Genomic DNA, 13,489 nt, shown 5'->3' on the forward strand with positions numbered 1-13,489 from the left:
GTGCATGTCCTTGTGCAAGGCGAGAGAGAGGGAACATGACTGAGGGGAACGTGGTATGCGTCTGCATGGGGGAATACAGGGACAGGTTGGGTAGAGGGGGTTATGGGTGAACTGTGGTGTATCTGGGGATTGTGGCACACTTGTAAGTGAGAGGGGCATGAGGGTTTTGGCATGTTGATGAGGGACATGGGGAGAAGTATTTGGGGAGCATGTGTATATGGAGGAGCAGTTGGGAGCCATGTCAGGACAGTAGGGGTGTGTGAGAGAGACCTGCTGTGGAGAATACAGTATGTTGTGAATGAAAGAGAAGAGGAAGCATGTAAATGGTGGTCCAAGAGCAGATGGGAGGACCTGATATGGGAGGCTGTAGGGACGGGGAGGTGAGGGAACCATTGTGCGGCACATGAGGCTACAGCAGAAAAAGGTGTGTGTTTGGGGAGGGGCGTGTGCACACACAGTGTGGGGATGTTTCAGAGTTGTGGCAGAGGAATGTTTGTGTATGTGTGGGGTGGGAGTCTGCACACAGGGGTACCCTGCATGGAATAGGTCTGGATTGTCACAGGGGAAGGAGGGCGTATTCATGTATGCGCGTGTGTCTTCTCACTGCATGAATGTGGCGGGGTTGAAGCAGAGAAGGGAGTTGTGTGCGACAGGGATGTAGGGGCCTCATGGAGAAGGATGTGTCTTGATGGATACAACAGGGAAGGCGTGGACCACAGCACACCTTGCCCCTGGATGGGGTTTCCCTCCTCCCTCCCAGTGCCTGACTTTCACTTTCATTTTCTATCTGAGCCTTGTCTCCCAGAAGAGGAGGAGAGAGGCTGGCCAAGCACACAACAGCATAGAAGGCAGGACAGGAGCCAGGGCAGAGCAAAGCTGCTGCAGCCCAGAGAGGTGAAGGTGAGTCCCTTTCCCCAGTTCCTCCCCTCCATCCCCCTATGCAAGCAGTTAGGGGCACTCAAGCTGGGGAATGACTTTTTTTCATCCCAGCAAGCTGCAGGTGGGGATAGAAACAAGTCCAAAGTTGCTGCTCTGGGTTTGCCCTGAGATGGAGCAAGGGGAAGAGATGGCTGGGACCCTGTGCTCAACACCCCTAGTCTTTGCATGCAAACCCCTTCTCCTAAGTGCTCAGCCCCTGAGTTTGGACCCCCTTACCCCGTAAGCCATTTGTTTGTGGATTTGCAGCTCAGCTCTCAACTAACTAAGCTCCCCTAAGCTTCAACCATGTGTCCTAACCTATGCTTTGCTCCCTGCTGGTGTGTCTGTGCTGGGAGCCTCTCTCCCATCATCCCTCTTGTCCTAGGTCCCTGCCTGCAGCCATTGCTCTGTTCCCCACCCTTGTTGGCACCCTTCTTTAGCCACTCAGCAAACTAGCAAAGTTCACATCTCTGTTTGTGGCATAGTGTGGAGTGCTGCCCCCATCACCTGACTGAATGTAGCAGAATTGGGCCTTTAAGCCGTGGGCTTTTAGAAGCTGAGCTGAGCATTTCTGTTGTGACACAAATGGGAAGGGGCTCTGCCCCTCTGCTCAGTGCCAGCATTGCTTCCATGGCAGCGTTTGCAGGAGGGCAAGAGGAGGAGGTGAGTTAGAAGGAAGTTGTTGCAAAGAATGTTTTGCTTGGAAAAATGAGGTAGGATGAAAATGAGTGTTCCTGTTTGGACTGTGGGGTATCCACACCCTGTTAACCAGCCTGTCTCCCTGTCCCCTCTGCTGTCTGTGCTTGTCATGAGCAAAGGCATCTGGAATCTGCATGGCGGTGCCCATTTGCCTGATTGAGACCACACAGAGAGAGGGCCTGGTGGTGCAGCAGAAGACTCAGCAAGTGCTGTCAGAATTCCCACAGCCTGTGGTGGTAGTGGCCATCACAGGGCTGTATTGCACTGGAAAGTCCCACCTCATGAACAGGCTGGCTCGTGAGAGGATGGGTGAGAGAGGTAGTGAACCAGGCAGGTCCCAGCTCTGGATAGCCAGGGTGCCTGTGTTTTCTTGCTCTCTATCTAACACTGTTGAGCCCCTCGTGTCCTCTCCACAGGTTTCTCCCTGGGCTTCACCATGCAGCCCCATACCAAAGGTATCTGGATGTGGTGCGTGCCTCAGCCCTGCTGGCCTGGACACACTCTGGTGCTACTGGACACTGAAGAGCGGGGCAATGTGGAGAAGGTGTGGGAGAAGTAGAGACTTCCTTTTGTGGCGACAGAGCACTTTGTGGAAGCTCTCAAGGGCCCAGCCATGTGGCAGGACTCAAGGTGTTCTCATTGCCTGCACTGGTGTGCCAGGAAGAGACAGAGGCTGTGGGGAAGGAGGCTAGTGCAGAGCTAACTGGGTAAAGTCTTCTGGCTGATGGAGTCCCTCTTGGCATCCTTCACCTCTGCCTTTGACTGTCAGAGCCCTCGTTCTATCTGGTATCCTGGCTGTCTGCAGGGTAGTGGAACCAGTCTGTGGCTGGGCCCATGCTGGTTGGTGGGACACCCCTTCTTCCCAGGCACTCTCCCTCTCATTCTGGTTCTTTGATTACTAGCAGCCATTAGGCTGGTGGACCTTCTGATTTTCTTGTACTGGTGAGCTGAGGACTGGACACAGCATTGCAGAGGTGGTCTCACCAGTGCTGAGTAGAGGGGAAGGATCGCTTCACTTGACCTGCTGGCGACGCTTCCTAGTGCAACCCAGGATGCTGTTGGCCTTCTTTGCCGCAAGGGTGCAATGCTGGCTCATGTCCAGCTGGTCATGTTGGATGTGAGCCAGTTAGTTGTATATGTTGTCCACCAGGACCCCCAGGTCCTTCTCTGCAAAGCTGTTTTCCAGACAGTCAGTCCACAGCCTGTCCTGGTGTATGGGGTTATTTCTCCCCAGGTGCAGGACTCTTCAGGGCCCTTTGCTGAGCTCCATGACATTCCTGCTTGTCCATTTCTGCGGCCTGTTGAGATCCCTCTGAATGGCACCACCACCATCTGGTGTATCAGCCACTCCTCCCGGTTTTGTATTGTTGTCAAACCTGCTGAAGGGTGAACTCTGTCCCATCATCCAGGTCATTAAAGATGAGGTTAAACAGTACTGGACCCAGTATTGACCCTGAGGTAAACAGCTGCTGACTGGTCTCCAGCTGAACTTTATGCTGCTGATCACAACCGCCTATGCCCAGCAGTTCAGAGAGTTTTGAGTCCACCTCACTGTCCCTTCATCTAGTCTGCAGTTCATCAGTTTGTCTATGAGGCTGTTATGGAAGACAGTATTGAAAGCCTTGCTAGAGTGAAGATAAACAACATCCACTGCTCTCCCCTCATCCACCCAGCCAGTCTTCTGCCTGTTGAAGGCTGACAGCTTGGTCAAGCATGATTTCTCCTTTCTAAATCCATGCCAATTGCTCCCAGTCATCCTCTTGCCCTTCATATGTTTGGGAATTGTTTCCAAGAGGATTTGTTCCATCACCTTCCCAGGGATCGAGGTGAGGCTGACTGACCTGTAATTCCCCGGATCCTCCTTCTTGCCCTTCTTGAAGGCAGGAGTGGCGTTTGCTTTTTCCATGAACATGCCCTGACTGCCATGACCTTAATAGATAATTGAGAGTAACCTCGCAATGACATTGGCCAGCTCCCTCAGCACTCATGGATACATCCCATCAGGTCCCATGGACAGGTGTATGTCCAGTTTGTTTAAATGTTCCCTAACCCGATCCTCTTCCACCATGTTAGCACAGGTCTCGGGGGCCTGAGATTCCTGAAGGCATGTCTTATCAGGAAAGTCTGAGGCAAAGAAGGCACTGTAAACCTTTGCCTTTTCCACGTCCTTTGTTACCATGTCCCCTGCCCCATTCAGCACTAGGCTCACGTATTCCCTAGTCTTCTCTTTGCTGCTGATATACCTGCAGAAGCCTTTCTTGTTGCCTTTCACATCCCCCAGCAGGTTCAACTCCACCACACTGCCACCACATCACCCTGCCCTCTAATCTTGACCCATAAGCTCTCAACTGACTCATCATCTGTCCCTAGGCAGAGCTCTGTGAATTCCTGCTGCTCTCTCACGTAAAGGGTGACTACTCCTCCTTGCCTTCCTGGCCCGTCCCTCCTAAAGAGCCTGTAGCCATCCACTGCAGCATTCCAGTCATATGAGCTATCCCACCATATCTCTGGAACCAATGAGATTGCAGCCCTGTAACTGCGCACCGACTTCCATTCCCCACCCCTCCCCATTTGTTCCCCATGCTGTGTGCTCTAGTGTACACGCACTTCTGGCAGGCATGCTGGTTTTGCAGGAATAGGGTCAGAACTTGCCCCCCAGTTCTGCCCTCTGACCATTCCTCATTTGTGGGCACGCACTTGGGGTGGGCCCCCTTCTGCCCCCTTTTGTTCATTGCAAGGTCTCTTTCGTCATCAACTAAAGCACGCAGCAGCACTTTGAAACCTCCAGCTCTGCCCTTCCACCACCATAAAGGCCTTCCCTCCACTGCACTCCTTGCAGCAATGCGTGCAGCTGGACAAAATGGGTTTTGTTGGGTGACCAGGACACCAACTTCCCAAACTACTTCCAGCAGATTCCTCCCGTGCCCTTGGGCACTGCCAGCCACTCCAGCAAAGCACAGCCCCCACCAGGGGGTGGCCAGGCCATGCCACCCATGGCACTTTTCTGAATTGTTTTCTTAGGACAGCAAGTACAGAGTCATAGAGAGCAACCTAGACTTCTTGTGCACCAAGGAAATGATGCCCTGCTGTGGCATGCACCTGCATGGAGGATGGGAAAAGGCAATTGTGCATTGCACTGGGTGTCTCCAGGAAGCATCAAGGTGTGTCACGGCTCCTAAGATGCTTTTTCTTCATACTGAGCTCTGGCATAGGGACTCAGATGCCCCGTGGAAGCCAGCCTTCAGGAGAAAAGATGTCAGTGGGAGACTGGAGTCAGAGGGCAGAACACTAGCCATTCTTCAGCTACATCTGAAAGTCTCTTCTGGTTGTGCCACACAGGTCTGCAGGAGAAGCAGGCAGAGGGCACAGACCACACTCTTCTGCACTCTTTATGTCTCAGTTCCTTTGCTGTGAAGTCTGGTTTGGGATTGCAAGTGCACTGGTGTGTTCCCCTGCAGTGCCTGTTCATATAAGTCACCTGAAGACTGGTATTTCCCTCACCCAGGCACTTCCCAGCCCACTTCAGCCCCCTCTCCAGCTCTCCCCACCTCCTCTCGCCTCTCCCCAGCCCAACTCAGCAGAGTAGGAGAGTCTGGGAATTACCCCACAGCAGTGCCCACCACGGAGCGCTGCAGGGATCTGGGCACTTGGCACCAAGCCTGAGCCCCTCTGATGGGCACAGCAGCTCCTGGGGTGGGAGAGAGTGAGTGTCAGCCTCCCTATCAGCCCTGATGCCTGAGGCCAGCAATGGCACGAGGAAATGGAGGCCAGTAACTCTCTTGCCCCCCTGCTCTTGTCTCTAGGATAACAACCTCCACCTCAGCTGCCTGCAAGCCCCTCCTTACCAGCCCCACTCCCCAGGCCAGCACAAGTGTCCTGATGCTATGGCTCCGCAAGCAACTCCTGCTCTCCAACCTCCTTTCCCAGCGTAAGAAGAGCCCGGCCTTCAGGCACTGCGCTGAGAAGATCCTGTTTTATCACAGACATGCTATTACAGCAGCCAGCTCTGACACAGTGACAGACACATTTGCAGAAGGCCACTGGTCAGACAGGCCAGGTTCATGCCTCTGGAGAAATGTGATAAATACAAATATCTGTGTAGAGAGATGATTTTCACAGCTAGAGCAACCAAACCAAAAAAAAAAAAAAAAGGCAAAAACCAGCCTGAAAGAAACAGGGAACCATTTGTGAAGAGAGGAGGGTGGCTTATCACTGTTAAAATACTGTACATTGAATCAATTGCATCAGTGTCTCTTTGATTCCTCATGCTGTAGATGAGCGGGTTCACTCTTGGAGGTATGACTGAGTACAGAACGGCCACCACGAGCTCCAGAGCTGGGGAGGAGCTGGACGGTGGCTTGAGGTAAAGAAATATTGCAGTGCTGACAAACAGGGAGACCACAGCCAGGTGAGGGAGGCACATGGGGAAGGCTTTGTGCCATCCCAGCTCAGAGGGGATCCTCAGCATGACCCTGAAGATCTGCACGTAAGACAGCACAATGAACCCAAAACACCCACAAGCTACATGAAAACTAACCACAGTAACCCCAGCTTCCCTGAGGTAGGAGTCAGAGCAGGAGAGCTTGAGGAGCTGGGGAACTTCACAGAAGAACTGGTCCACAGCATTGCCTTGGTAGAGTGGAATTGAAAATGTGCTTCCAGTGCGCAGCACCTCATAGAGAAAACCCCTGGCCCAGGCAGCTGCTGCCATTTTGGCACAAGCTCTGTTCCCTGTGAGTGTCCCATAGTGCAGGGGGTTGCAGATGGCCATGTATCAACGATAGGCCTTGCCAGGGAGAAGATAATATTCTGATGAAATGAAGAAGAAAAAGGAAAAAAAAAAAAGGAAATTAGTCCTCATGTTCCACAGGGAATTGGTTATGGATTTGGGGACAGTGGTAGAGATGGAGCCAAGGTCCAGGAGGGAGAGATTGAGAAGGAAGAAGTATATGAGGGTGTGGGGGCAGTGGTCGCAGGCTACAGCTGTGATGATGAGGCCTTTGCCCAGAACAGCAGCCAGGTGGATGCCCAGGAAGAGCAAGAAGTGCAAGAGCTGCAGCTCCCGCTTGTCCACAAATGCCAGGAGGAGGAACTTGATGAGGAAGCTGCTGTTGGGCATTCCCTCCCTCTGGGCATTGGGGACTGTCCAAGGAGGAAAGGATTTGAGCAAAACCCATTCTATTTCATGTAGAAACCCTCCACATTCACTTTCTATGTCTCTGGAGGACTTTGTGTCAGTTCCCTAGTTTGAACTCCAGTTTGTGTTGGCTGAGTGCACCATGAGGCTCAGTGACCTCTGTCCGTGGGCAACAGAGGAGATAGTCCTGTTCTACAGCAGTGGGAACATGGTGGTGACAGTTCCTGGGGATGGATGCCCTGAGTTGAGTGAAGGGGAGTTAGTCCAGTGACCCAATGGGTATAATCTCATTTACCATTGCAAAAGATGAAATAAACACCATATCCAGCTGCTTCTTAGAGGAAAGAGGAAGGGATTCATCCGCTACTTTCCCCTCTTTGGAGGATTTATCTGTGTTTAAATCAATCAGCATGTTAGGGAAACTGTTGCATCCAGTGTCCTTAACAGGGTTCGACTCTAGGTTTCCCCTTTATCCAAAAGATGATACAAAATGATTCTTGATAAGATGATGTGATTAGTATCACAGCTCGAGCTGGGTGCCTCCTCCGAGGGACCCCCAACGGAAAATTCCCTGGGTATTTATACCCCTGCGGGTTAAGTTCTTTGTCCATTCTCCGATTTGTTGCACCAATGGTTGCTCAACAAGTAGTAGCTTCTTGTCTCTTGGCTGGTTTCCCCGTTGTGTCCAGGTGGAGCTATGGTACTCAGTGGTCATTGCTGAAGCTGCTTTGTTACTTTCTTATCTCCTTGTTCGAACTGCCTCAAACAATTTTGGGAAAAGTTCAGCCATGTGCAGCCATAGGCTTCAGTATAATGTAGTTACTAGTACTAAGCAAATGTTATTACATCCAACAGTCCCTCCTTTTGTTTTCTGTGGGCATCCCTGCCCTCTTAGAATTGTTCCTGTTCGAGCATTCTCTGGTATCCTTGCATAGAACGCAGTAACATCTTTTGTAAGCAATCACGTACACAGGTAGTAACCCAACATGCCAATAACAGTATGATTGTTACTGGTAGTAACATCTCAATTAGGGAACCTTATAGGCTGCTCAACCACGAGGAGAGTCCCTGACTGGTGGACACATTACTTGTCCACTCACCCTCTAGGGTATGATCTTGTGTTCCTTGGTTGACTAGGGTTTGAGCTACCTCTTTTGGTGCAACCATGTTCTGGGGCTCGGGTGGCTTTTAGTTCTAATTTTAGCATAATCTCAGGCTCTGTTATGGATAATTTGGAGTGGGCCATCCGAATAGTAAGTAAGCTTATTAGCAACCTAATCATTTTGATAATTTGAAAGGAGTTGTCAGTTAGCCGATACTGTTAATGCATGTATTCTAGCCTCTATAGCCCATGGTTGATGTAATGGGCAGGAACAACAGCAGTTAATATGTCCCGCCACCCCGGCCTAGTTACACTTCTCCAGCTCCAACCTTGAGAGGTATTTATCCACTGGCCTCGGTAACACTGGTCACACCAACAAGGGCCACAAGGACCACAATTATTACATGTCGCCCGGAGCCACCCGTGTTGGTAAAATCTCAGTCCTCCCCCCCTTGGAGCAGCCTTCAGGAGGAGGACACTCCTGTAAGGGTGATGAAGACACCAGTGAGGGCAATGTTCTTTGTTCACGCTCTGAGACAGTTGGCTCGGCCAAGCAACCGGCGACTCACGTGTCCATGTGGCCCTGGAAAGGAAACAAGAGCAGCACATACTGGGAATTCCTTCAGTTTTGGGGAGCTGCAATGGCTTTATCTTCCAGGGTAGAGGTCCCACTCTCCTGGGAAGGTGGTGATTTCTTGACATGGGAATGATGGATCCAATGATCCTTCCCCACAACCTTTACAGCAAAATAAAGGTTAATAATACTGTATAGGGGCCCTCCCCTTTTGGTTCAAGTTTATTTTTTCCGCTGTGTACCTTAAGCATAACCTCATCACCAGGTTGCGTATTATGTATCTTGATTTCCGTAGGTACGGCCTGAGCCCACTGGGCTTGGTTCCATGCAAGTTAACACATATTTGGTTAACCGCTCATCCCCGTCCAAGAGGCTGGTCTTTGCTGGAATATAAGTCCCAGGTACAACTAACCGTCGTCCAAACAAAACTTCCACTGGGGACAACCCTACCGGCTGTCTTGGGGTAGTTCTAATTTCCCACAAAACTAAATTTAGAGCTATTGGCCATTTAAGATTGGTTTGTGTACGTACTCGTGCTAATTTAGCCTTAATGGTTCTGTTCATCCTTTCTACCTGCCCCGAGGACTGAGGGTGGTAGGGTGTATGTAATTCTCTATGGATTCCTATAATTTGATATAGTTTTGCTAAGATTCCAGCTGAAAAAGGAGAACCCTTGTCCAAATTTATAGATCCTGGTACTCCATGTCGAGGAACAATTTCCCTTAATAGAGCCTTGTTTGCTGTGGCTGTATCTGCCTTGCGAGTAGGAAAGGCTTCTACCCAACCACTTAGCTGGCTGACGATCACAAGAAGGTGTCTGTAGCCTTCAGCAGGTGGGAGATCAGCACGATCGATTTGTAGGCATTGGAAAGGGAAATATGCCCACAGGCAACTTCCTTCCTCAGTTTTTGGTCGAGTATCATTAAACCTCTGGTGCATCAAGCAGGTGGTGGTTACGCATTTTGCAACAGCATAAACTTCCAGAGCCACCCAGTTTTGTAAGATTTGTGAGGCGATAGCTGATGGTCCTCCGTGTCCATGTTCATGGCGCCACCTAGCTATGGGGAGTACATACCTCGCTGGAAGGATGGGTTTATTACCTATGGTCCAAATTCCTTCCTCATTTGAATTGGTTCCCATTTTCTCCAATTTTCTTTTCCCTTCTTTGGTATATCTTCATAGATTTTTTGCTGAGCTTAATATGTTTGGCCATTCTTGTGTGAGTCTATGTTAATTATAGAAAAGGGTTGTCGGGTGGCTGCTTTAGCTGCTCTGTCTGCTAGATTATTCCCTCGTGCCACATCAGATACTTCTCTTGTATGGGCCGGGCAATATATAACGTCAGTTTCTCTAGGGAGTTCAGCTGCCTTGAACAACCCTTGCACTTCTTGTCCATTAGCAATCATCTTCCCAGACGATGTAAAGAATCCTCTCTCCTTCCACAGCATTCCTGTAGCATGACATACCCCAAAAGCTCATTTAGAGTCAGTATACGCGTTGATCCACAGGTTTTCTCCCAACTTCATGGCTTGTGTAAGAGCTGTTAGTTCTGCCCCTTGAGCACTAATGGATGGGGGCAAAGGACCAGCTTCGAGTACTTCAAAGAGCCTGGTAACAGCATACCCTGAACGTCATTTTCCATTCAGGCAGTAAGATGAACCATCAGTGAAGAGGGTTAGATCAGGATTTTCGAGGGGTACCTCTTTAAGGCCCTCTCGGGGTTTACTGGAGCTGATAATCACCTGTTCACAGGAGTGGTGTCGTGCCTCGTCTTCGGGTAGAGGCAATAGTGTAACTGGATTTAAAACGTTGCACCTTTTTAGGGTTATGTATGGGAAAGCGCGGAAGAATGTCGAGGAGATAGGTGATGGAAGCTAGCCAGACCGTTCCATGGGAAAAGGAGCATCAACAGGACATGTTGACCCATAGCCATGTAGCTGGGCCTATGCCAGTGTGGTGTGCACCTGGGCTTTGACTCGAGATTAGCGATGAGCTCAATGTGCCCACTGCGCATGTGTATAGTACACAAAACCCACGTACAGTGCCCCCCCCAGCGTTCCTCGCCATGGACCGACGCTCAGCGGTGCCAGGGACTCTCCCACTCCTTTATTGCCTCGATTGGGAAATCGCTGGGGAACCCCCACTCAGACGCAGAGGTAATAAACGCTCAGCATTGACCTTAGTGTGCCTTGTGTTTGTGTATCTGTTCCTGTCGGGAGTCGAGGCATCGTCCCCGCCGGACCCTTACAGGTTACGTTATCTGCATGTAGAATCATAAGTTCATATCGGTGGGCTCTCTGTGGTGACAGTGGCTGGGTAGCATTTTGCGTTAGCAATAACTCTACTTCAAGAGGTACGTACACAGTCATCAGATGGCCCACAACTATGGGCCGCGCCTTCTCGATAATGGCTGCAGTTGCAGCTATCGCTGTAATACACCCTGGGGTGCCTTTAGCTCCTGGGTCTAACTGGGTTGAGTAATAGGCTACCGGTCTGCGATGAGGGCCTAACCTCTGAGTGAGCAGTCCGCTTGCTACTCCTTGTCTTTCAGGGGCAAACAGTTCAAAGTCTTTACTGTAATCTGGTAACCCTAATGCTGGAGCCAAAGTCAAGGCCTTTTTCACAGATAAAAAAGCTTTTTCTCGTTCTGAATCCCAGGCCAGTGGCTCCGCCTCTTCTTTCTTTCTTGTCTGGACTAGGGGTTTAATAATTTCTCCTAGTCCAGGAATTCATGCTCTGCAGAATCCTACAGCCCCTAAAAATCCCCTTAACTGTCTCTTAGTTACTGGGCATGACAACTCAAGAATTGCTTTTACTTGATTCGGATCAATTAGTCTCTGTCCTTTTTTCAAAATAAAAGCTAAATATTTTACTTCCTTGACACAGCTGAAGCTTGGATAGGGATGCACGATGCCCTTTTTCTGCTAAGGCAGTACATAAGAAAACAGTGTCCCTCAAACATGTTTCCTAATTCCTACTGGCTAACAATATATCATCTACATATTGTATTAGCACGGATTCTTTTGGAAGCCCAGTGTCTTCCAAGTCATTTTTAAGTATTCGTGAAAAAATAGTTGGAGACCGGTAAATCCCTCTGACAGTCGTGTCCAAGTTAACTGCTGTCCTTTCCAGATAAAGTCAAAGAGTTCTTGACTATCTTCAGCTATCGGTATACTGAAAAAGGCTGCTGTTAGGTGAATTACAGTGAAACACGCTGCCCAATGGGGTGTTCGTAACAATATAGTTGAAGGGTCAGGAACCACTGGCTGAGGAGCAATTACATATTGATCAATAGCTCTTAAGTCTTGTACAAATCGACACTCGGGGTCACCATCAGAATCTAACCTATTCTTTCTAACTGGTAAAACTGGGGTATTATACGGAGATTCACAGGTTTGTAGAATACCTGATTTTAGATAATAGTCTATCTAGTTTTGGATACTCCTTTCCGCCTCCTGTGGAATAGGGTATTGTTTAACCACAGGGGGAGGTCCTTCCTTTGTTCTAATTGAAACTGGACTGGCTGACTTTAACAGGTCTATGTCCATCCCCGAGCGGCTCCACAATTTGGGTGGGACTAATTTTAATTCAGGTGGAATTGGTAATTCTGTTATCCTTTTGTCCCCCATTTCAGCCAAAATACATGATCCCATAAAGATTAACTTTACCCCTTCCTGTTGGAGAGAGATTTGAGTATCCATCGTTTCTAGTAAGTCTCTTCCCGAGAGACAAGAAGGCGAATCTGTAGAAATTACAAAATGACCCCATACTCCCTTCTCTCCAATCGTGAATAGCATAGGCTTGGGCAATAGTCGTTCCCCTTTCCCACTTACCCGCTGTATTATAATTCTGTCTGATGATTTGTGTCCCTTGGGCTCAAAATTCAAATGGAAAGAGTAGCCCCTGTATCTACTAAGAATGGTACTTCATGCCCTCCAACTTTTCCCATCACTCGACCTTTAAAATCCAATGCTGTATTCCATGCATTCATCCCCATTTCCACAGGACTCCCCAGGTCCCCTGCCTCTTGTCATGCTTCTGAAAGTTGTGGCCTGTTTCCACTCCTGGTCCCTCCTTGTAATCCGCCCCTTCCGTGGGGTCTTAGGGGACATTCTCGTTTCCAGTGCCCTTGCTCCCCACAGTAATGGCAGTGTCCTCTCTGTCCTGGTTGCCTGTCTCATACATTCTGACTCCACCTTCCTCCCCCAGATCTTCCCCGGCCTCTACCCCTGTTCCCTGGAATTCCCTCTCTCAGTACTGCCGCTAGCATACCCACTCCCTCTTTTCTCTGTTGCTGTTTCTCCTTAGTTTTATTCTCTTCCCTTCCATTGTATACAAAGGTAGCCAAGTGCACTATTTTGTCCGTGGATTTTCCTGGCCAATTGGGAACATGCTTGGAGAAATATTTCTTTTATAGCTGCGGATGTTAGGTCTACGTAAGTAGAAGCTACTGGGGGTCTGTTAGCCTCCACCTCTGGGTCAATCCCTCCCCCAAACATTCTAATTTGCTTAAACATTCTGCACAGAAATGCCGAGGAGTGTTTGTCAATTTGTTGTTGACACTCCCGGATCTTAGACCAACTGGCAGTTCTCTGTCCAGCCAAATGTATGGCTTCCTCTCTACCCTATTTAGCTAATTGTAACTGCCAATAATCTGCTTCTATGTTATAATCCCATCCGGGATCCGCAGACGGTCATGCCGTTCAGGCAGCCGCCACTCCTCCCTGTTCAGCCCAACGACAATTTGCGTCTAGAATCACATGTTTCTCGTCGGGAGTGCATAGGGCTTCAAGAAGCATCTGCACACACCCCCAGGTGTGGTCATATGTGTGAAATATTCCCCTTCTTACTTGCAAAACTTTTTCTGGGTCCTCCCTAAGCCTGGGAGTTTGTTGACTCCATGCAATCAAATCTTGGGGCCCCCAGGGTCGGTAAACTCACGCAGTAGCTACCCGAGGTACCCCGTCCAGAGCTGGCGGGGCCACTCCTGGCACAGGATCGACTTACAAAGGGGCTTGAAAGGCGGAGGTGGAAGCCAAGGGGGGGGGGGGCGGTTATA

The 13,489-nt window shown here is 49.7% G+C and overlaps 1 protein-coding gene across 1 annotated transcript; it reads right to left on the reverse strand.

Annotated features, from left to right (window-relative positions):
- Positions 1–3,601: 3,601 nt before the first annotated feature.
- LOC136996632 (olfactory receptor 14C36-like) lies at positions 3,602–6,388 on the reverse strand. The gene is made up of 2 exons (XM_067317520.1): positions 5,847–6,388; positions 3,602–3,917 (listed from the first exon to the last, which is right to left on the reverse strand). Exons 1-2 carry the CDS (start codon positions 6,386–6,388, stop codon positions 3,602–3,604), a joined length of 858 nt encoding a protein of 285 aa, XP_067173621.1.
- Positions 6,389–13,489: the final 7,101 nt, after the last annotated feature.

The sequence above is a fragment of the Apteryx mantelli genome, unplaced genomic scaffold (assembly GCF_036417845.1).
Source record: "Apteryx mantelli isolate bAptMan1 unplaced genomic scaffold, bAptMan1.hap1 HAP1_SCAFFOLD_63, whole genome shotgun sequence".
In the NCBI taxonomy this organism is placed as follows: Eukaryota; Metazoa; Chordata; class Aves; order Apterygiformes; family Apterygidae; genus Apteryx; species Apteryx mantelli.